Source organism: Dreissena polymorpha, chromosome 8 (genome assembly GCF_020536995.1).
Source record: "Dreissena polymorpha isolate Duluth1 chromosome 8, UMN_Dpol_1.0, whole genome shotgun sequence".
Taxonomy (NCBI): domain Eukaryota; kingdom Metazoa; phylum Mollusca; class Bivalvia; order Myida; family Dreissenidae; genus Dreissena; species Dreissena polymorpha.
Genome location: NC_068362.1, coordinates 92,116,038 through 92,142,015, shown reverse-complemented (window position 1 = coordinate 92,142,015; position 25,978 = coordinate 92,116,038). Strand labels below are relative to the sequence as shown.

Here is a 25,978-nt window from a genome sequence, read left to right as displayed (position 1 = left end):
AGTCGTCCCTATCTTGACTCAATTTGTTTCAAAATAAAATGCAAACACCAAGCTGAATCTTTGATTGGTCACATGCAATCGTGCCTGTGTTTCAAGTTAATCACACACCTTACAAGACTGTAACTGACATGTGACGTAGTCTCACTCCTAAACCTTTTACAAAGTCTTTGATTATGAAGAACAACAAATTACATCAGATAATTCATTCGTACTACATAATATAGCATGTGGCGAATAGTGTATTATTTAATTACCTTACCAGGACGTTACCGCTATTCGCTTGCTAACTGAAATACAGCCGACAGATAATTATTCGAATAGTCCGGCCTTAAATGACAGTTCTTGTTTAATATTCCATATGTGATGGCAAATGCACTTATTAACGCTTTTTCCCAAGTTTGCCTTTTCTACATATTTTTAGCTCACTTGAGCACAACTTGCTCCTGGTGAGCGTTTGGGATGACTTTTTGTCCGTCGTCCGTTGTCAACATTCTGCCTTGTTAACACTCTAGAGGCCACATTTTTTTCCCTGTCTGTTTGTTGGTTTGTTTGTTTGCATCAAACTTTAACATTGCCATAACTTTTGCAATATTGAACATAGCAACGTCATATTTGGCATGCATGTGTATCTCATGGAGCTGCACATTTTGAATGGTGAAAGGTCAAGGTCATCCTTCAAGGTCAAATATATGGGGGGGGGCATAGTGTTTCACAAAAACATCTTGTTAGCTCACCTGTCACGAAGTGACACGGTGAGCTTATGTGATCGTATGATTTCCGGCGTGCGTGCATGCGTGCGTCCATCCATTATTTGTTTGTGTAGACAGTAGAGGTCACAGTTTTCATCCAATCTATATGAAATTTGGTCATAATTTTTATCTTGAAGAAATCTGGGTTGTTATTGTATTTGGGTCATCTGGGGTTAAAAACTAGGTCAAATAATAGAAAAACCTTGTGTAGACAAAAGTGGTCAGAGTTTTCATCCAATCTTTATGAAATTGGGATTGTATTTGGTCATCTGGGGTCAGAAACTAGGTCACTAGGTCAAATCATAGAAATACCTTGTGTAGACAATAGAGGTCACAGTTTTCATCAGATCTTAATGAAATATGGTCAGAATGTTTGTCTTGTTAAAATCTGGGTTGGGATCGAATTTGGGTCATCTAGGGTCAAAAACTAGTTCATTAGGTCAAATTAAAAGAAAAACAGAGAATAGAGTTCACAGTTTCCATCAGATTGTATTTGGGTCATCTGGGGTCAGAAACTAGGTCACTAGGTCAAATCATAGAAAAACCTTGTGTAGACAATAGAGGTCATAGTTTTCATCTGATCTTAATGAAATATGGTCAGAATGTTATCTTGATCATATCTGATTTTGGATGTATATGGGTACACATCTCTCCTTTTCACAGGCAGCCCATGGACTTAATTTTGATAAACGACATCCGGCCATTTCTGTCTTTGACCCATTTATTTATTGCACATAACATTTAATCGTTTTAATGTAGAACAAATTCCATTTAAACTTCCTAAAAAACAAACCAAACATATCAAAACATGTCTATATAACAACTTTTTTTAATTTACTTTCATAACCTTGTGGTAAAAATATGCTTCAGGGACCCAATGATAAAAAAAATAGATAACTATCTTCAATATTGTTTATTAGTCTCTGATAGAAATGTTTATCTGTTCTAGACATGCATTGTTTTTTCGTCTATTGATTTTAATTTATATATATATGAAGTTAATAAAAAGATTGAATTTCAGATGCATACTTTTATTTACTGACCCAATACATGGTATTTATTGACCACTACTATCAAGATTGCTACAAAAATATATGTGGCTATTCCAGCCAATATCCTGACATTTAATTGAATCACATTTACACTTAAAAGCATACTTGTTTGCAAATGTCCATCCATCTGTGGATATTATTACACCATTGGTTGTCTTTTAACATTAACTGACCAAGCTCGACTAGCTATCACATCTCCTGGTGTTATCTGTCTTTCGTTTAAATTGCACACGAAACAACTGGGGTCAAAACAAAGTCCAGAGGTCATATCTGTTTGTGCTCTAGAATGTCGAATCGAGTAGTATAACCATACAATTAGTATGATGTGATCAGGTTTCATTTGCATATGAGCCATCTTGAATCAAAATGTACATAATATAAAGAGCTTGTAGGAGCTCCTGTTCATGTATTATACCATTTTTCCTAAGATGAGCGATCTAGGGCCATCTTGTTTTTTTAACTATGGTCCTGAAATTTGGCCCATTTGTACCTCATGATATAGCTAGCCATAGTTTGATAGAATTTAAGTTAATGTTAAGGGTAGTCAGGTGAGCGATTCATGGCCATCATGGCCCTCTTGTTTTAATGGATGGACTTGTGTATAAAAAATTGTTGTTAATTTAAAAAAACGAACTTTAGATAAATTAGTTAGAAAATTGATGAAAAATAAAGCAAACCTAAATTGGCAAATACTTTGATATGAATTGATGATATGAATTGCGCAACATGTTGTTAAATTACGCCGCAGTCATTTTGTTCTATGTTCTAGTTATATGAGACCATTTCTTATTTATTCTGTTGATACAGCTCTAATTGATGTGTACATTCTACGTTTGTTTCGATTCATAGTTGTAGCTATTATAAAAGATTTCCAGTAGGGGAACTGAGTTGCTTTGATGTTATGGATGAGATGTCAGATTAGCAAGGGTAAGCTTGTAAGAATTGAATTGCAGGTTTTTGTGTCCCTGGTGCTTAACAAAATGGAGCTAAATGACATGATAGCTAAAATGTCTGCTGTATATGCTTCAAATAATGGTAATTGTTTCTGGCCTAAACGAAACGAACGAAACCATTCCCTAAAGTGCCTGGTCATTGTTTAGTCTGTAGTATGTATGTTTTTAGGAAATACATTAAATAATTTATACATGTACACAAATCTTGACTAAAAATATGGCATTCCTTCAATAATGGAAAAGCAATAACCGGTAGTTCCCATGGTACCAAACTTCCACATATATTAGTACTAAAGGCACTGAATAATTCCACATATATTTCAGGCGTCAGCAACCTTCACCCCGTTTGTATGCAGTGTAGGCGGAGTAGGTGCAATCTGCGGCATGCTGGCTGTAGTTTTGGTGGAACTGCTGCAGTTTTGGTCTATTGTTAAGAAACCGCTGAGAGAACTTGCAAAACTTTCAGCAGCCATTTTGTTCCTTTTGTTTTTTGGAACGTTCCAGTATCTCGATGTGATTGGTATGATCTCTGGATTTGTTATTGGTGCACTTAGTGGTGTTATTGTTTTGCCGTATATAACCTTCAGGAAATGGCAAACGCATGCAAGAGTTGTATTAGTGATAGTTTCATTTGTTCTGCTATGTGCAATGTTTTTCCTGCTAGGATATATGTTTGTCAGAGTTCAGAGTTTTGAGAACTGTGCAGGGTGCAAGTTTATCAATTGTATTCCATACACTGAAACCATGTGTGACCCTGAGAGATGGCAACAGTAACATATTTTGCTTCACTCATGGAAAACTGCGCTTAATGCATGTGCATTTTAAGTGTATTCCCAGATTAGCCTGTGCAGTTTACACATGCAAATCAGGTGCGAAACTTTGCAATTTAAAGGTGTTTTTGTTATTAGAATGTCTCTTGGCAAAAATCCAGGACTGCGTAGGCTAATCCGGGACTACACTTTACGCACATGCATTAAACCCAGTTTCCCAGAACAAGGCTCAATCGAACCAACATACCATGATTACAATTTCGGCATTTAAGGTGTCTGACACTTATTTATACTATAATTCATTATGCATTTACATTTGTTACATAGCTGGGTAAATTGCAAACTAATTTATTTCAATTAAAGTTTCCATTTACATTTGTTTTTAATACCTGCAGTTATAATAATATACAGAGAACCGTGTTCTATCTCATGCAATTACATGTTTATGTTATAAAATGACATGTATTACAAATTATATAATTTTGAACATGTTTAAGAATTAAATATAAGGTATTTTTTCATTTGCTAACTTTTTGATAGCACACCTGAGCACAATGTGCTCATGGGGAGCTTTTGTGATCGCCTTTTATCCATCGTGGGTTCTGCGTCGTGCGACGTCCATATTTTCCTGGTTAACACTCTAGAGGCCACATTTATTATGCCCCCCTTCGAAGAAGAGGGGGTATATTGCTTTGCTCATGTCAGTCCGTCTGTCGGTCCGTCCACCAGGTGGTTGTCAGACGATAACTCAAGAACGCTTGGGCCTAGGATTATGAAACTTCATAGGTACATATATCAAGACTCCCAGATGACCCCTATTGATTTTGAGGTCACTAGGTCAAAGGTCAAGGTCACAGTGACCAGAAATAGTAAAATGGTTTTTGAATGATAACTCAAGAACGCATATGCCTAGGATCATGAAACTTCATGGGTAGATTGATCATGACTTGCAGATGACCCCTATTGATTTTGAGGTCACTAGGTCAAAGGTCAAGGTCACGGTGACCCGAAATAGTAAAATGGTTTCCGGATGATAACTCAAAAACGCATACGCCTAGGATCATGAAACTTCATGGGTAGATTGATCATGACTCGCAGATGACCCCTATTGATTTTGAGGTCACTAGGTCAAAGGTCAAGGTCACGGTGACCCGAAATAGTAAAATGGTTTTCGGATGATAACTCAAGAACGCATACGCCTAGGATCATGAAACTTCATAGGTAGATTGATCAAGACTTGCAGATGACCCCAATTGATTTTGAGGTCACAAGGTCAAAGGTCAAGGTCACGGTGACCCGAAATAGTAAAATGATTTTCGGATGATAACTCAAGAACGCTTTTGCTTAGGATCATGACACTTCATAGGTACATTGATCGTGACCCGCAGATGACCCCTATTGATTTTCAGGTCACTAGGTCAAAGGTCAAGGTCACAGTGACAAAAATCATATTCACACAATGGCTGCCACTACAACGGACAGCCCATATGGGGGGCATGCATGTTTTACAAACAGCCCTTGTTGACTTCATCTTAATGACACTTGGTCAGAAGATTTGTCAAAATTTTATCTTGGACAGGTTCGAAAATTGTTCCGGTTGGTTGAAAAACATGGCCACAAGGGGGCGGAGCATTTTCATTACATGGCTATAGTAAAACCTGTTCACACTCTAGAGGCCACATGTATTGTCTGATCTTTATGAAACTTGGTAAGAAAATTTGTCCTAATGCTATCTGTGATGAGTTTGAATATTGTTCCGGTTAGTTGAAAAACATGGCCACCACTGTCTGAATAGAATAAAAGAAATGCTCTTGAAAAATTATTTCATATTGGGGGGGGGGGGGGGGGGGTCTGCATTGAAATCAGTTGTATCTGCCTAAAAACTAACCTTCTGATACAAAGTAGTTGCACACTCTACTCTAGTGCAGAAAACATGTGGGATATTAAGCTAGTTTATTTTTCCAAGATTATGTATCAGTCAAGTGACTATTATCATACCATGTAATAGCGAAAACCATGATGCTCATACATAGTATTGGAAAAATAAACTAGCATAATACCAGTATTAATTTGGTTATTTAAACCCATATACCTCGATTTTCTACAAAATTGTACCATGTTTATAATAATGTCAATATACTAAATTGGTTTGTGTAATGACAGCATTATGTGGTGACAAGTAGTCCGTAGAATGATTTAACAGCCAGTAGCGTAATTCACATTTTAATTTTATTCGTCAGCTAAATGACATTGTAGAAGGTAACTCGAGGTGTGATATAAACTTGTTTTAAATGCCTACCTTCCTTTATACGCAGGGATCATATTTTCCCGCAACATCAATCGGTCCGGATATAAATGGGGAAAAGTATCCGAAAATGTATATCCGAAATCATGACAAATTACGTTAAAATATATACCATTGATTTTGCCATTCATGAAGGTGGTATAATACATGTACAAGTAAAATTCCCTTAGGCATTTTTTTTAAACGGAACGAGTTTTCTCAACTGGTTTTATCATTTGGTATTTCATAGGAGGTTTTGGGGATTCCGATAATGATGTCATGTTTGCGCATGCTCAAATTTTGGCCGTCAAAACTGCGGCCATTCTGCTATTGTTTGCATGTGGTGAACCGCATCGTTATAAGGTTACAATCATATTCGCGACCCTTTTGAAGAATAAAAAATACTCAGAACTTGAAATTCTTTCAGATTAAATTGAATCCAATGAACGAACACAAATAAGGACGAAAACAAACAACAAATTAATTGAATTTATGTAATCAACATATAGAAACTGATTTGAACCTATTTGTCTGTAAAAACTTACCTTGTTGCAGATTAACTAAATCCTCTTGATAAATGTAAATGCTTTTATTTAATTGTTCACACCAGTTTTGACACTCTTTGTTTCAGCATTTATAACCCAGTGTTTAATTGCCCCTTTGTTTATCACAAACCGATTATCTCGATAGGATCGAATACTGTCCAGACATTTACAACGAAAACAGTGTGTAATAAACCCAGGGACCTATACTTGTATGACTCTGTATGGGGTCTCTGCATAAACCACATGTGTCTGGTCATTTAACACAATTTATGATACTTTAATCTCCATGTCATATCTAAGCATTTAAGTCTAAAACTTAACAGTTGCTTTAATAAAATATTTGAACATATTTAAAAAATAGACATTTGTCTTAAATGGATTAACAGCAAGGAACTATTAAGTATATATATTAGCCAGTTTAAACATAACAATAAAGTGTTTAATAACTATACATTTAAAATATTTTACAAATTTACTGCTACACAATGAACGTATTTAACGGGTACCTGCAAATGTAAACTCTGCTATAATGTGTAAAGATCGTGTGTTACTATAGTATTCGAAACATCATCATGAAAACAAGCCATCGCGTTTGGTTATTATATACGGATATAAAATACTTGCGTAAAATAAATTAAATGTGTAGATTTATGGTATCATAAAATGCTAGATTTGTATCGTTCACTATCACTAGAGAAGAGTTTTCAATATACATGTACATGCAAAGACAGTTCAATTTGCAAAATATGCAGGTGTAATTTTCAATTAGAATACTTAAATTATTAATATTTTCATTCAATTATACGGTTACTTCATGTACATAGCGGACTACTTTTTCACCTTTCAGTTAAAGGTTAAATGCAGTTAAGACTTGCAGACGATATAACTTGTTAAAATGTATCATCATTCTCATTCATTTTTTCTTAAATTTCAATACACAGTGTATACATACATTGAATAAATACATTTCAAATCAATGTATAACGTATAAGAATACTAGCCGCAAGTTTTTAATCAAATGCAGCGTTTCTAGGACTTCAAATAGTATCGCCAAACTGCACGTGCTTTCCGGCTGACAGCGTTACTGGATTGCATCACTCATTCAGTTCAAGGATGCTAGTGTCTGTGCATTTTGAAACACTGTTGTATTAAAATATGACGTATGTGTGCATAATTATTATCAAGTTTGAATATAAGTGTTTGAATATATGACTTGAATGAAACCGGTGAGATTGCACTGTATTTTCCTTCAATAATGTAGAATGTACTCGAATAACGCAATGCTTTAAATCAAGTGTTGTTGAAAAATGTACGCCGTATGGATGAGAACAGTAGCAGTTGCCTAAAATGGTGCTAAAAGTTATAATGGTGGTGCACTGCTCTCTAACTTTTCGATGGAAATGACTTAAAATTTAAACGGTAATTTGTAATAAAACAAAGTTTAGGGGGGTATATAGGAGTGAGCTTGTCGGTCTGTCTGTCGGTCGGTCCGTATTAAGTGTGCGCTCTCTTATATTCAAGTTGTTTTCATCCGATCTTCACCAAACATGGTAAGATGTTATATCTAGATGATGTCTAGGTCAAGTTCGAATATGGATCATGCCTGGTCAAAAGCTAGGTCACGGGGTCACTTAGTGCGTTTTAAACATTGATAGCATGGTGTCTGCTGTTTTTTGTGAAGACAACATGCAAAATATTCTGTGCCAATGCGGCATGTGGGGTTATTTGTCACATCTGTGACAAAGCTCTAGTTTGATTAATAGTTCACCAAATAATGTCTGTCCACAAAATTGCCTGTTAACATCAACTGTTTAAATATGGGCTGTCAGTTGTAGTGGCAGCCATTGTGTGAATATGTTTTTTGTCACTGTGACCTTGACCTTTGACCTAGTGACCTAAAAATAAATAGGGGTCATCTGCCAGACATGATCAATGTACCTATGACGTTTCATGATCCTAGACCTAATTATTCTTGAGTTATCATCTGGAAACCATTTTACTATTTTGAGTCACTGTGACCTTGACCTAGTGACCTGAAAATCAATAGGGGTCATCTGCCAGTCATGATCAATATTCCTATTAAGTTTTATCATTCTAGGCGTAAGCATTCTTGAGTAATCATCCGGAAACCATTTTACTGTTTCGAGTCACTTTGACCTAGTGACCTGAAAATCAATAGGGTTCATCTGACAGTCATGATCAATGTACCTATGAAGTTTCATGATCCTAGGCCTAAGCGTTCTTGAGTTATCATCCGGAAACCATCTGGTGGACGGACCGATGGACCGACAGACCGACCGACATGTGCAAAACAATATACCCCCACTTCTTCGAAGGGGGGCATAATAATGTAAAAGGGAGAGGGTGATGGAAACATGCATCTTCTATGCCGCTTGCAGATTTTCAACTCTTCATGGCAGCAAATAACCTCAGACAAAAATAAACATAGCGATTTGTATCTATATAAACACTTTAGTAAGAAGAGCATTAGTCAGTACATGCCAGTAAGTAAAAAGTACAAGAAGACTTGTTCATGACTGACATGGAAATATGGGCGGGAAAAAAATGCTATATCATGCTTGACGTACACATTTTGTAAATTGAAAATGGAAGCCATCTTTGTGTCTGGTCTGTTGCTTAGGTGAAACAATATTTAAGTTTCAACAAAACATTCATTCAACCTGAGTGTGTAACATTTCAAATGCTTTGAAAAAGAAATTGAATCGAGCTATAAAGTGATATTGTGTCTTGTTACTTTGCTTTAGCATCGAATGGTTTACTATTTCGCGTGGCGTAACCATGAAAGCTCATCAGTAACTTTGATATTACTACACAATGTGCAGCGCAGTTTATTTAATCAGTTTTGGCTTTTACTTTTAACAATTAAATGCTAATATTTTGAATATCAATTATTTTGTTCCATAACTATTCTTTATTTTTACAAATATTGTATATTTATCAGAAAGCCTCGTCCTGTAAACCTTTCTTCAACTCGTTGGATAGATTCAAGTACGCAATGACACTAACATGTTATTATCTATTGCTCCTTTCACGAAACCGTAAAGTTGACATTCTATCTGCCCGTCTGTCCATCCGACCGGTGCTCACACCTTCCTGTCTCAGTCATAACTCGCCATATAGTGATGGAATTTTGACATATCTGGGCACAAGTGGTCACCATCATAAGACGACGTGTAGAGCATAACTCCTGTCCCCCATCCTCACATTTTAAGGTCACGCTAAGGTCAAGGTAAATTAAGTCCTTTACAATGCTTAAAATTTCCTGTTTCAGCCATATGTTTGCTAAATATTGATGGATTTTTTTAAAGGACAAAATGCATGTCACGTGTAACACTTGACTCGTAACCTGTAAGGGCAAAAATTCAGAAGTCTAATTTGTCCATATATCAGTTTTTCTAGACTGTTACTTTGTCATTTATCATGATGTATTAAAATTAATTACAATTTATTTTTAGTTCAAATTTTGGGCCGTTATAGGGACCCAACCCCAAACCCAAAATATATAGTTTTCCCAAAATGGGGCTTAAACTTTCCCAATCAAAATTACAATAAATGATTCGTTAGTAGAAAATTTCCCATTATTATTTTTTAAACTACGCCCTTTTTTCTCAATCCAAACGGACCCAGCCAGTCCCCAAATGTGGCATAACCACAAATGACCACCACGAGGGGACGGCATCTCGTGTATTTAACATTTCTCCTTATCTCAAATGTTAAGGCCCCCCTTGGTGGTCAAAGGTCAAATTTAGCTATAAAACAACTTGAAATTAATGCAATATTGTCTTTCATCATCCAATTTATAAATATGGTACCACAAATGACAATCATGGTGAGAGTTAGCGTTGTTTGTAACATTGTCTCATTACCTCAAACGGCACAGTCATACTTGGAGGTCAAAAGAAAATTTTTGCCTAAGGCCCTAAACTGCTTGTGTTTTACTTAAGTGAAGTTACCAGATAAAGTAGATTAAACAGACATATTTGCAATATGGAAAAATGTATTTTTTCTGTCATCTTATATTTAACAGATTTTTTAAAGGATTTTGTAATATTAATAGCTAAATTACACTTTTTTTGGTGAACAACTTATTTAGCATATGTGACCCAGGAACATGTATGAGAAGATGAATATACAGCATATGTAGACGACTAGTTTTTCATATCAATAAAAGTCAACATTCAATTGAAAACTCTGATCATAACAAACTTTAAGGACAATGTAATGTGTTAATAATGCGCTAACAGAAAATCACGACAGTTAAAATAATATTCAAGCGAAAATAGTGTTATGTCTGAACATTTTGAATACGAAGTTCAGGTTTGTACAAGTTTTATTTTCTTTGCTGCTGGTCCATCCACACTTGTTTCCTCGTCACTGGAATCGATGCCATGAATACCAGCTATGTCCCTGGATCCTCCATTCACACTCTCAAGACTTGAATGAACCCTCAGTTTGTCCAACAACCATGTCTCGTTGCCAGGGATTTCCTCCAGCTTCTCAACCTTGGAAACCGATTTGTTGAGTCTTCGAGATTCTAAATTTGAAATATTATATATATTATTCACAAGCAAAATACAATTCTTTTTAATGAACAAGAAAGTAAATTTGTATACCAATAATTATTTTGAAGTCAATATTTTACTGAAAACGTTGAATTTGCCAGAAATTAATTTTGAACATGCCAGTAGGAATAAACAACATCATTGCATTATTATTCAATTAATAACAAACTGAATAACACACTTTTGCAATTGCTGTTACTGTGAGTGCCTACTGACTCCAAATTAAAGTTTTGACCCCAAAACAGACAGTTTGTATCATTTGTAATACTTGTCATAAAACACATGTCAACCATTAAAACAATTCAAGTCCATGTACTTAAGCACCATGTTTTTCGAAAAGCTTCTTCAATCAGAACACACTACAAAAAAAATCAAAAAAATATAATGCAAGAGAGCCAAAAATCCTTGGTCCCTCTACTGAGACCTGAGAGAAATTCACTGTTTTTATCAGCTGTTGTGATGTTCAGAATCGAATTAGATCTCAGCCAGGATATCATAACAACGCATATTCCCAGCCAGTTTCATGGCAATTGGGCAAAAAGTGAGGCCTCTATAGTGATCGCAACTTTTCATGGTAATTACCCAATGACCTAGATATCGTTTGCAAAATATTTTGACAAAAATTTGAAATGATCGGACAACATATGTGGCAAGTGTTCGCTCGCTTTTTCTTAAATTTGATCTCGTGACCTAATTTTAACCCCATGATACCAAGTTTTAAACTAACTCGGATATCATTGGAACAATAATCTAAGTTTCAAAAAGATTGGGCAATAAATGTAACTGCTAAATGGTTAACAAGCTTTCACAATAACCCTTTCAAGAAAACTGCCCGCCCCCCGATCAAGACATTATAAGAACAAATGTTCTGACTAAGTTTCGTAAACATTAAGCAATACCATGAAAAAGTCCTGTTTTCTTAACGCTGTTCACAAAGTATAAGTTGACGACTGACCAGTGACCATGCAGGGACAAAAGCTGATTACAAAAGCTCACCTTTGCACGCTGTGCTCAGTTTAGCTTAAAAGACCACAACTATGTTTATGTTGAAACATCCAAAATAAAATAGGAATTTGCGCAATTCAAAATGCAGGTTCATATGTTTGCAAAGTCTCATGCCTTTGACAGCAAAATATTTAAGTCCTGCACACTGCACACAAAAATACAGATCGAAGAACAGATGAACAAGGGCTGAACAAGGGCGTACAACTAGTCCTAAATAGTAATGTTCCCCAGTGGCTTTATAGTTGAGTGAATTTCGACCTTGCCACTTCTAAATCCAAAACTCTTCCTTTAAAACAATATGTTGATGATTCCAGCAACTTTGGGATTGTAAAGAGTTCAACAAAACAGATCTGGCAGATGTCTACAATAGTTATTTATAAAACAAGAGTTTTGTCGCATTCAATACAGAAGTCCCCTGCCGCGATCATGTTGTCGGAGTGGATCAGGATGGCCATACGTTTCATTAACTAATCTTAAGTACTTAATAGTTATGGCAGGATGCAGATTTAAGATTCCTATTATTTCTATCAGCGCAGCAACCTTAACTTAACAGACTAAAAAAATGAAATAACATGCATATTCACTATAGGGCCTTCTATCCTCATACCAAGTTTCATCAACCTAGCATTAGTACTGAAGATTTGAATGTATTGTTATTCATGTAACCATAGAAATAACCATAGCTTGGTTAATTTTTAGTTATCATGGACCCAGATTTTTCTGAAAGAATGATGGAAAGACCTATCGACAACAAGAGCTCCGCTGTCGGAGACAAATGCCCACCCCCCAAACAGGGCCTTGACACAGGGTTTTTGCAACAAAACGGACCATTGGAGTTAATCTTATCATATTATTGTGACTTACCACATAATAATATTAAGTTTTTAGGTGACACAAAGTTATGCACTTCTGTAAAATTATTGTTATAGTAAATGGTTTGAGAATCTTATAGTATTACATGTATAACTAGTGATGTCACAATGTTCAAATAAAATAGAATAGTCTTTGTGTCGGCAGTTAGTGGTTCGCATTTGTATTCGTTTATTACACAGTTAAAACACTTCCCTTTGTTTTACATATCATCCGTTTATTGTAATATAAAAGTTATATGAAATTATGTTGTCACAACTGTCACACTTATTGTGACCTTGACCTAGTGACCACAATTTCAATAGAGGTCATCTACTGTAAAAGGACAGTGCACATGCGAAGTATCAAGCCAATAGGTCCCTCCGGTCACAAGTTATTGATCGGAAACAATTTTCACACTTAGTGTGACAGTGACCTTGATCTAGTGACCCCAATTTTAATTGGAGTCATCTACTGGCACTGACATCCAGCAATACAATGTACCCCCTCTTCTTCAAGGGGGACATAACAAAACTGAAATAGCGTACATATATCCCTAATGGTTAACTATTCACTAACCAAGGTTCATCAACCTAGCTAAGGTACTTGTTGAGTAATCACATGGTCAGAATTATGTACTTAACCATAGCATCTGTGACCATAGCAACCTCAATTTTTTTCTGAAAAAAAAAACCTGAAGTATCATGCATACTCGTTGTATGGCCCTTTATCCAAATATCAAGTTTTAGTGCATTTTGAGTTAACGCAGGATCCAGATTTGGACGGACACAAACTGGAGATAAACCTTTAGTCCACTCTGGTAACATTGGTAGGGGACTATCTATTGTATGTGTATGTCAGAGTTTATTTATCGCTGAGCCTTCACAATTTCCTTATGCAATGACCTGGGAACTATCTATTAATTTACAGAAGCCAGAAATATCAACTACAAAAAAGGTATCTTCTCTGAAAAAAAAGAAAGTGTGGCAGTTACCTGAGTGTTTAAGCAGGGCCTCACAGTTTGAGGTCACTGCAGCCTTTGACTGGGCAGCATTCAGGTTCAGTAGGCTGCCTCTGAACACAGCAGTTAAGGGGCATAATCAGAGATGAAAGGGAGATAAGCAGAGATGAACAGGAGATAATCCGAGTTGAAAGGGATATAAGCAGAGATTAAAGGGAGATAACCCCAGATGAACGGGAGATGATCAGAGTTAAAAGGGATATAACCGCAGATTAAAAAAGATCATCAGAAACTAGAGCTTTGTCACAGACGTGACGTATACCCCCACGCGCCTCATTGACACAGACTATTTTGCATGCTGTCTTCACAAAACAAGAGAATCTATTTAATTAATGGCAATTTTTAAGAATTATTATGCCATTATCATTTATGGCCATTTCGACCTTTAAACTCTTGATTTCTTTCCCATGACTCGCCGTCCAATGACTGTGAACAAAATTAATGTACAGAGTCATTTTAAAAGCTCACAATGACATAGTTATGGCCCGGACAAGCTCATTTATGGACATTTTTGACTTTCGAACTCCTAGTGTGACCTTGACCTTGGAGATTTTTAACTCATTGTGTGACCTTGACCTTGGAGATATTGACGTATTTCTTTCACACGACACATCGTCCAATTATTGTGAACAAATGTACCGAGTAATTTTTAAATCTCACAATGAATGACATAGTTATGGCCCAGACCAGCTCATTTATGGCAATTTTTTACCTTTGAACTCACAGTGTGATCTTGACCATGGAGATATTGACGTAATTCTTTCGCACGACACATCGTCCAATGATGGTGAACAAATGTGCCAAATGATTTTAAAATCTCACCATGAACGACATAGTTATGGCCCGGACAAGCTCATTTATTGCCATTTTTGACCTTTGAACTTAAAGGGTGACCTTGACCGTGGAGATATTGATGTAATTCTTTTGCGCGACATACCATCCAATGATGGTGAACAAATTTGCTAAATGATTTTAAAATCTCAAAATAAATGATAAAATTATGGCCCGGACAAGCATTTGAACTTTGAACTCTATGTGTGACCTTGACCTTGGAGATGTCGACGTACTTTTTTCACGCGACACACCGTCCCATGATGGTGAACAAATGTACCAAGTCATTTTAAAATCTAACAATAAATGACATAGTTATGGTCCAGACAGACTTTCGGTTAAAAACACACTTAGTGACCCCGTGACCTCGTTTTTGACCCGGCATGACCCATATTCAAATTTGACCTAGACATCATCTAGATACAACTTGTGACCAAGTTTGGTGAAGATCAGATGAAATTTTGGGACAGACAGACCGACAAAGTGACTCCTATATAGCCCCATTACCAATGGTAATGGGGGTATAAGGAAAGGGAGATAATAAGATATGACAGGAAAATAATCAGAGATGAAAGGGAGATAATAAAGAGATGCATTTATTTGGTTTAATGTTTACTGTGTAACATACCTTAAAGATTCCATTGAGACTTAACTGGTGGCAAGTTCAATTTTGTAGAACGATTAGGCAATTATCATTTGCTCTGGGGTTTTTTAATATCTATGTATATATTTTTATTTGAAAACAAAAAGTTATCAAATGCTTACGTTTCTCTCTAATATAAATATAAAAACATCTTATTTCAATTTTGAAATTAGACAACTTGTACCAGTACATACACTGCAAAAGTAGAAGGTAAAGGATACAAGTTTGCCACATCATAGGGACCTCGTAACTCCATTGCCTGGAATGGAAAATGTATATACTGTTTAAAAGTTACATACACTTCACAGTTTATTTTGAATACCTTGAGGTAATGATGCCCACAAGTATAACTCGTATAAGTCTAATAATTGAAACATTTTCAAACAAGATGTGTTTGTGAAACACAATGTCCCCATATATGACGTTTGACCTTGTAGGATGACCTTGACCCTTCACCACTCAAAATGTGCAGCTCCATGAGATACACATGCATTTCAAATATAAAATTGCTAGCTTCAATATTGCAGAAGTGACATTACATGAGCAATTTTGACCCATATACATGTATTTGACCTTGAAGGATGACCTTGACCTTTCACCACTAAAAATGTGCAGCTCCATGAGATACACATGCATGCCAAATATCAAGTTGCTATCTTCAATATTGCAAAAGTATTTATAAAATTAGCGATTTGGGCCACATATATTTGACCTCTGACCTTGAAGGATGACCTTGACCTTTCACCACTCAAAATGTGCAGCTCCATGAGATACACATGCATGCCAAATATCAAGTTGCTATCTTCAATATTGCAAAAGTACTCATAAAATGAGCGATTTTGGCCACATATATTTGACATCTGACCTTGAAGGATGACCTTGACCTTGACCTTTCACCACTCAAATTGTGCAGCTCCATGAGATACACATGCATGCCAAATATCAAGTTGCTATCTTCAATATTGCAAAAGTACTCATAAAATGAGCGATTTTGGCCACATATATTTGACATCTGACCTTGAAGGATGACCTTGACCTTGACCTTTCACCACTCAAATTGTGCAGCTCCATGAGATACACATGCATGCCAAATATCAAGTTGCTATCTTGAATATTGAAATACTGCAAACGTGTACATTTAATGAGCGATTTTGACCCATATATTTGACCTTTGACCTTGAAGAATGACCTTGACCTTTCATCACTCAAAATGTGCAGCTCCATGAGATACATATGCATGCCAAATATCAAGTTCCTATCTTCAATATTGCAAAAGTTATTGCAAATGTTAAAGTTGGCGCAAACCAACCAACCAACAGACCAACAGACAGGGCAAAAACAATATGTCCCCCACTACTATAGTGGGGGACATAAAAAGTAACTTTTTACAAGGGGCTTAATTCGCCGGTCTTATATAAAAATAATCTCAATATTTGCAATGGGACCAACCTTTAGCTAACATTTTACATGATAAACAATTACACTAAAATACATGCACAAAATGTTACCTTTTCACAGCCGCTCGTGAGAATGATATTCTGCAATAAAAATATTGTCACTGTTTTGTATGAACAAACATACAAGTTGTTATGGAAAAAGCACAAAAATGTTTGGATATAGATATGAATGAACACGCAACACATATTTAAAAAGAGACATTAATGATCACACGACACATGTTGGGTAATGACATGGATGAACACAAACAACAATTAGAACACAGACATTGATGACTATACAACAAATGTTATAACACAGATCTGAATGAACACAAACAACAAGTAGAACACAGAAATTAATGACTTAACAACAAATGTTAGAACACAGATCTGAATGAACACAAACAACAAGTAGAACACAGAAATTAATGACTTAACAACAAATGTTATAACACAGATCTGAATGAACACAAACAACAAGTAGAACACAGAAATTAATGACTTAACAACAAATGTTAGAACACAGATCTGAATGAACACAAACAACAATTAGAACAAAGACATTGATGACTATACAACAAATGTTATAACACAGATCTGAATGAACACAAACAACAAGAAGAACACAGACATTAATGACTTAACAACAAATGTTAGAACACAGATCTGAATGAACACAAACAACAAGTAGAACACAGACATGTATGACTTAACAACAAATGTTAGAACACAGATCTGAATGAACACACACAACAAGTAGAACACAGACATTTATGACTTAACAACAAATGTTAGAACACAGATCTGAATGAACACACACCACATGTTTCGACAGAGATTTGAATGAACACATGATACATGTTTAAATACAGATATGGATGAAAAAATGACACATATTAGGGCAAAGATACTTGACACAATTTTAAACACAAATCTATGAATTCATGACATATATTTAAAAACATACATGCATGAACACATGACACATGTTCGAACAAAGATATGTATGAACACATGACACGTGTTTGAACAAAGATATGTATGAACATATGACACGTGTTTGAACAAAGATATGTATGAACATATGACACGTGTTTGAACAAAGATATGTATGAACACATGACACGTGTTTGAACAAAGATATGTATAAACACATGACACGTGTTTGAACAAAGATATGGATGAACATATGACACATGTTTGAACAAAGATATGGATGAACACATGTTTGTTTACAGATATTGATAAACACATGATATATGTTTGGACACTGATATGGATGAACAAACAACACATGTTTGGAGGTATCCGGACAAGCGGCACACGGACAATTGGCACTCTATGTTTTTTTGCATTCCCGGACAATTGGCAGCTCTTAAAATTGTCGACCAGGACAGGACAATTGGCACCCGATTAAAGGCGATTGATCATGCCCGATAAAACCTTGTTTGACTAATTATGTATCCGTTTATTGGTTTGGTAAAAGAGATACATCAATAATACATCACATCAACATATTTTTTGGTTCTCAAACTAATTTAAGAGTGGATTGATTAACCTAATCTGCTTATTGGTTTAAACACGTTTACATCTATCACATATATCAAAGATTATCAAACAAGAGATGTGTTAGAAACACAGTGCCCCCCTATTGCACCGCTTTGAAATAAAATTTCAATATATCATTTGGCAGGTTTAGAAATTATCTCCCTTTTAAAGCTTATTACTTCCCTTGGATTGTATTTTTTTACTTTTGACCTTGAAGGATGATCTTGACCTTTCACCACTCAAAATGTGCAGCTTCATGAGATACACATGCATGCCAAAGATCAAGTTGCTATATTCAATATTGCAAAGTTATGGCCAATGTTAAAATTTTCTGACGGACACACAGACAGACAGACAAACAGACTGACAGTTCAACTCCTATATGCCACCCTTCCGGGGGCATAAAAATGTTGTATATGACTGGATGTGGTTATAAGCAGATATCATATTTGAAAAGTTTCTCTGCACTTTTCACTTTCATTTATAAAAAGATTACTACTTCAAGTAAAAGCTAAAAAATTCATAACTTTTCCAACTAACAATACCTTACCTTGCCTATGTCACAGAAGACAAACTGCTGAGCATTTGCGATAAAGTACTTTCTCAAGGTAGAGTCTCGGATAGCCGGGCTGTACTGGAACTCAAACTTGATACCTCGCTGCACGGCCTGAAACAACACACAAAAAACTGGCTTTTGATATGAGTCTGTCTCTAGGAAAATGGGGCTTCATTCATGAGCAAAAAGTGTCGTCCCAAATTAGCCTGTGCAGTCCCCACAGGCTAATTGGTGACAACACTTTCCACCTTTATGGATTTTTTTTCATTTTATTTCTCTGCTTGACAAAATATCTGTCTCAGCGTGTAAAGTGACTGCACAGACTAATCTAGGAGGACACTTGTTGCTCATGCATGAAGCCCAGTTTGCCATGATCGAGGCTCATATTTAAACTTCTCACTTCTTCTTTTTCAAAAGCAATGATCATACAAGTATCGTGTGTCTTTACTGATCCGTAATCTTTCCATAAGTAACATTAGTACATAACTTAACGCCTAAAAAGATTTTCATATCACTATCTTTTTTTATATCCACCAAATGTCTAATGATCCATGTGTTTCTGCCAAAGACCAGTAAAAATTGATGAGGTCTGTTAAAATTGATGAGGTCTGTTAAAATTGATGAGGTTTGTTAAAATTGATAAGGTCTGTTAAAATTGATGAGGTCTGTTAAAATTGATGAGGTCTGTTAAAATTGATGTTCACTGTGTGTCAAAGCACTAATTTCCTTCAATTTGATTCGGTCTCTTGGAAACTGGGCTAAAGGCCTGTTCCTAAAATGTCATCCCTGATTAGCTTGTGGAGTCTGCTCTTATGAAATTTGTGTTTTCTTTACTTCTCTTCTACACGAAATCCAGTCGGGACAATGATTAATGTGGGACGCACATGCATTAAACCTGGTTTTACCAGAAGGAACCTCATATAATGATAACTACTTGTGGACAATACCAAACTACTGTAGTTAATAAGATAACTCACAGCCTTTTAATAATTAATCAGCTAATGATAATAACTTTGGTTTAAGCATATTTATTCTAGAATGTGTGTGTACAAGATATGTTACATATGTAGATTAGACTATTTTTTAATATCAGAGTCACTTTGCAACATTATTGAAACATGTAACATAAAACCAGGATTTATGACTGACCACTCTCTAGTTGAACTTAAACTGCACAAAATACAACCTGAAAGAGGCCCAGGATACTTTAAAATTAACAACAGCATCTTATTGGATACACAATATCAAACACAAATAAAACAGGAAATATTAAAACACAAATAAAACAGGAAATATTAAATACAGTTCAAAATAATAAAGATGCAAACCCAAACACCTTATGGGAAGTAATTAAAGGAAATATATGTAACACAACAATTAGATACACATCATTTAAACAAAAAGAAACACACAAACTGAAACCATCAAAACCATTGAAACACTTGAAAAACAATTGCATCAAACAAACACAAATGATACCACCGACATTGAAAATGAAATAACATTAAAAAAACAAATATTAGATGGAATCTATCATTCGCATCTCAATGGAATAATACTAAGAGCGCGTGCACAGCATGTTGAACACAATGAAAAAAATACAAAATACTTCGCAAACATTGAAAAACGTAGAAGTGAACAAAAAACTGTACACAAATTAGTAGTCAATGGCAAAGATATAACAAACATAATTCAAATACTAGAAGAATAACGTTTATTTTTCGAAACCCTCTATAAACGAAAAAATGTTGAAAATAACAGATATAACAAACATAATTCAAATACTAGAAGAACAACGTTTATTTTTCGAAACCCTCTATAAACGAAAAAATGTTGAAAATAACACCCTTTTTAAAAATACACATCACGCTTTAAACGAAGAAGAAAAAGAACTGTGCGACGGATTGCTTAATGAATATGAATGTGGATTAGCCCTAAAAGAAATGCAAAATAACAAAAGCCCAGGATCTGATGGCATCACAATCGAATTTTATAAAATATTCTGGAATGATATAAAAACACATCTAATTAATTCACTTAACTATTCATTTAACAACGAAAACTTAACTACGCTACAAAAACAAGGTATTATATCACTTATTCCAAAACCTGGAAAAAACTTAGAATCCTTATCAAACTGGCGCCCGATTAGTTTACTAAACAATGATTATAAAATTGCAACTAAAAGTATAGCAAACAGAATTACAAAAATATTACCATCAATCATTTCAAAATCTCAATCTGGTTTCATAAAAGGACGTTACATTGGTGTAATCGTTCGTCTTATCCAAGAATGCATAAACTATTTCAACAATTCAAACAATCCTGGTCTAATATTCTTTGCAGACTTTGAAAAGGCATTCAATTCGCTTGATCATTCATTTATGTTCTCTTGCTTAGAAAATATGAACTTTGGTGAAAGTCTCATTCAATGGGTCAAACTATTCTATACCGATATTAACAGTATAATCATTAACAATGGCTTCTTTTCAAACAGTTTTAACATCAAACGAGGGGTTCGACAAGGATGTCCACTCTCATCATCGCTATTTATTATTTGCATCGAGTATCTATCACATCACATCCAATCAAATAAACACATAAAAGGCATGTCACCTGAACCTGACGAAGATATCAAACAGTCCCTATTTGCTGACGATGCAACTTATTTTTTAAACGACAATTACGATTCTTTCCATAACCTTATAGAGTCATTAACCCTTTACGGAATGACATCGGGTCTTAAACTAAACAAAAGTAAATGTACTGTGCTATGAGTAGGTAAATTAAAACAAAGTAATGTACTCTATAAAAAAGAAATGAAATTTAATTGGACATCGGATGAAGCCACAACGTTAGGAATTACTGAAAATAACAAATAATGAAAAGGATACAGTTCTTAAAAACATACTACCTAAATTACAGAATTTTAAAAACTGCTTAAAATCATGGCATCACCGTAAACTTACACTAATCGGAAAAAACACAGTATTGAAAACGTTTGCACTTCCTAAATTAATTTATGTATTAACAGTTCTCCCAAATCCACCAAATGATGTTATTAACGATATAAAATCAGCAATATTTAATTTCATATGGGACGGTAAGCCTGATAAAATAAAACGAACTCAGTTAATGCAATCTGTAGAAAATGGAGGTATCCAATTAACGAACATTGACTCATTCTTGAATTCAATCAAATGCAGCTGGGTTAAAAGATACCTAGATAATACCAATACGAGTAAATGGAAATTATTCTACCGGAAAATCCTAAAAAAATATGGTGATTCCTTACTCTTTGAATGTAACATCAACAATACTATCTTACATGAAATTGCAAACAAAAACATATTTTTGTCTGATGTTCTATTAGCATGGAGTGATGTCACTCATAACCTAGAAACCCAAACCAGCAGTAAAACTATTTTATGGAACAATAAAGACATAACTTCAAACAATAAGACGTTTTTCTATAAAGATTGGTTTGAACGAAGCATTAAATATGTCGACCAATTATATGACTACAGAATTAAGGATTTCTACTCTTTTGATGATATATGCTACATATACGGAATACCTTCAAATAATTTTCTGAAGTACTACACACTAATCAAAAGCATACCCATACATATTAAATCTGAAATCAATACAAATAATACACCATGTACTCAAACAACATTTGTAGAAAACATACTTGGAAGAAAAAACATACCGAATAAAATATTTTACACACTACAAATTAAAAACCCTACAGAAAACTCCAAAACCCAAAATAAATGGCAAGTCCTTTTCAGAGAACATGAACTTAATTGGAAACACATATTTACCATGCCATATAAAGCAACTATTGAAAGCACACTGAGAAATGTTCAATATAAATACATCCATAGAATTATAGCTACAAATAAATATCTCTTTAAATGCAAATTATCTAACTCAAATCTGTGTGACTTCTGCGGTGAAAACATCGAAACTATAGAACATCTTTTTTGGGAGTGCAAACACATCCAGCCTATTTGGAATCAATTAGTATCTTTTCTTGAACAACAGCAACTAAACGTTAAACTATCTTTCTTAAATGTAAGTTTCGGAATTTACTCATTGAAATCAATAAACTGTAATAATATTGTGAATTTTATTCTTATATTGATGAAATATTTTATCTTTAACATGAAGTACAAAAAACAAGTACCAAATTTTAATTGTTTTGTCCATAGTCTTAAACTAAAAATCCAGATTGAGAAAGAAATAGCCCTCAGTAATGACACACTACACATCTTTGAACAAAAATGGAATCGGATTAAATTCTCATAATGTTTGTCCACTTATATACATTTCACTCTAATGTTAGTTTATCTTCTAAAATATTTTTGTATATTTTTTTCAATCTTATAAGATCATTGTGAATATACAAAAAAAAACACAAGTCCAGTATGCTTTCTTCCGACTTTATACAACTCATCATTTTTCCTTACTATTCTTCTGTTGTTCTTTTCTTTTCTTCTTAGAAAAAATATATATTAGCATATCTTGTATAACATGTCTGAACTTGATTGCTTTGTACAATCACTATGTTGTATGATCATATACATGTATACATTGTATGTATTATATTGAATAAAAAAAAAAGATATGTTACAAAATGTGTTTGTTGTAACTTACAGCATTAATAGTGGTCCTCTTCAGTTTGAATGGTAGCTTCTCTGTGACATCAAGAGTGATAATGTCAACATTCAGGGCTGTACAGGCTTGCTGAAACATCATTCCATGTCATATGATATATGAAACAATATACCATGTTACAGGCCATATGAAACAACATACCCTGTTACAGTATATATGAAACATCATATGATGTTACAGGATATATGAAACATCATACCATGATACAGGATATATGAAACATCACACCATGATACAGGATATATGAAACAACATACCATGTTACAGGATATATTAAACATCATACCATGTTACAGGATATATGAAACACCATACCATGTTACAGGATATATGCAACATCATACCATGATACTAGATATATGAAACACCATACCATGTTACAGGATATATGCAACATCATACCATGTTACAGGATATATGAAACACCATACCATGTTACAGGATATATGCAACATTACAACATGTTACCGGATATATAAAACATCATATCATGATACAGGATATATTAAAGGAAGTCTCTACTGAGTGAAATCCTGGTAGGCTGAAAGTGATGTCCCTGATTAGCCTGTACATACCATGATACAAGATATATGAAACATCACATTCATGTTACAGGATATATGAAACATCATACCATGTTACAGGATATATGAAACATCATACCATGTTACATAATATTTTAAACATCAGACCATGATACAGGATAAATGAAACATCATACCATGTTACAGGATATATGAAACATCATACCATGTTACAGGATATATGAAACATTACAACATGTTACCGGATATATAAAACATCATATCATGATACAGGATATATTAAAGGAAGTCTCTACTGAGTGAAATCCTGGTAGGCTGAAAGTGATGTCCCTGATTAGCCTGTACAAACTGAACAGGCTAATCTGGGACAACCCTTTATGCACATGTATTAAGCCCCATTTTCCCAAAGCGAGGCATGTTTGATCCAGAGTGATTATGTCAACATTCAAGGCTGAGAAGGCTTGCAGAAAGAGAAAACATCTTAGAGGATACACAAGATCTTAGTTCTGCTCTCTTATACAACAAGCAAATTTGTTGAATTGATATCCCCTGCCAAATAAAGTTTGTTGATGGGTGCAAATCCATTGATATATGGTATAATCCTAAAAAAATATTTACATGTAGAGTAATTGCTTTTATGCATTACAATTTTCCTCATTGATATTTATACACCCATGCAGTTTCATATTGAAATCTTTTTTTGGAATTTGTGACTGTCATTTTCCGATGTGATATAGTTAAATGCTGAAATTGGTCAACCCATAAAAATCAACGAAAAATTATTATTGACCAATAACAATGATTTTACAGAACTTCTTTTATTTATGTCACAGACTCATTCAGGCAATGGTTGGTCAATGTACACAGTTCATCCTTTCATGTGAAAATCATACTGAACTTTGCTTGCCACTCATGGTATCATTACTTTTCATTACAAATTGGAATTAGAGTATTGCAGCAAAGATGAAACTGAACATGTTGCAGTGAGCTCCTTTCTTTTTCAACACAAAATAAACTAAATAGATTCTTACGTAGAAAGTTTTGTCTGTGGTTGGCTGCACAGCTACAAGGTCATACTGCTGAACGATGTCTGTGGACTAAAAAAACATTTTTAGCCTCATTCTGGGAAAACTGGGAATAATGTATATGTGTAAAGTGCTCTTCACATTAGCCTGTGCAGTCTGCACAGGCTAATCAGGGAGGACACTTTTAGCTTTTATGGAATTTTTGTTTAAAGGAGGTCTCTTCTAATCAGATATCAGGGTCAATCTGGGACGACACTTGACACATGCAGATATCAGGGTCAATCTGGGACGACACTTGACACATGCAGATATCAGGGTCAATCTGGGACGACACTTGACACATGCATTATGCCAAGATTTCCCAGAATGCATTATATGTAACGCCATGCCACAAGCTACCTTCATTTAGTATCATGTAGTGTTATGGAAAATCATTTTGTTTGTTTGTCTGTAACAATACTAAAACACTATAAACAATATTCTCATCATATTATGGCAGCCAATTGACCTACTCACAACTTTCTCTGCAAGCTTTGTCTATCTAGGCTGTTTACGAGAACTAAGTGCACTTACTTATGCCAATAATTCAATAGTTGACAACTAAGTGGATATTCTTATGCCAGTAAATCAGTAACTGACAACTAAGTGCATATGCTCATGCCAGTTATTGACAACTAATTGCACATACTTATGCCGGTAATTGACAACTAAGTGCACATACTTATGCCCGTAATTGACAACTAAGTACACATACTTATGCCTGTAATTGACACTAAGTGCACATACTTATGCCTGTAATTGACAACTTAGTGCACATACATATGCCTGTAATTGACAACTAAGTGCACATACTTATGCCCGTAATTGACAACTAAGTGCACATACTTATGCCTGTAA

At 34.8% G+C, this 25,978-nt stretch overlaps 2 protein-coding genes across 5 annotated transcripts in view; one reads left to right on the top strand and one right to left on the bottom strand.

The window, feature by feature from the left end:
* The window catches only part of LOC127841246 (inactive rhomboid protein 2-like), an 85,080-nt gene extending 72,169 nt beyond the window's left edge, over positions 1 to 12,911 (top strand). For 2 of the 3 annotated variants that reach the window (XM_052369910.1, XM_052369909.1), the window contains exon 14: positions 3,079 to 4,041. In XM_052369910.1, coding sequence (XP_052225870.1) covers positions 3,079 to 3,528 — 450 coding nt within the window. In that variant the 3' untranslated portion in view covers positions 3,529 to 4,041. Of the gene's footprint in view, positions 1 to 3,078; positions 4,042 to 12,640 lie in introns of those variants that run through there. The other variant, XM_052369911.1, reaches the window with a different exon arrangement.
* Positions 10,142 to 25,978, bottom strand: part of LOC127841257 (ribonuclease P protein subunit p30-like) — a 32,655-nt gene continuing 16,818 nt past the window's right edge. Inside the window, exons 5-11 of one of the 2 annotated variants that reach the window (XM_052369936.1) lie at positions 25,088 to 25,153; positions 23,491 to 23,580; positions 18,823 to 18,939; positions 16,794 to 16,823; positions 15,507 to 15,544; positions 13,785 to 13,864; positions 10,142 to 10,908 (exon numbers count right to left, since the gene is read on the bottom strand). In XM_052369936.1, the coding sequence (XP_052225896.1) occupies positions 10,688 to 10,908; positions 13,785 to 13,864; positions 15,507 to 15,544; positions 16,794 to 16,823; positions 18,823 to 18,939; positions 23,491 to 23,580; positions 25,088 to 25,153 (642 nt within the window). In that variant the 3' untranslated portion in view covers positions 10,142 to 10,687. The remainder of the gene's footprint in view (positions 10,909 to 13,784; positions 13,865 to 15,506; positions 15,545 to 16,793; positions 16,824 to 18,822; positions 18,940 to 23,490; positions 23,581 to 25,087; positions 25,154 to 25,978) is intronic. The other variant, XM_052369937.1, reaches the window with a different exon arrangement.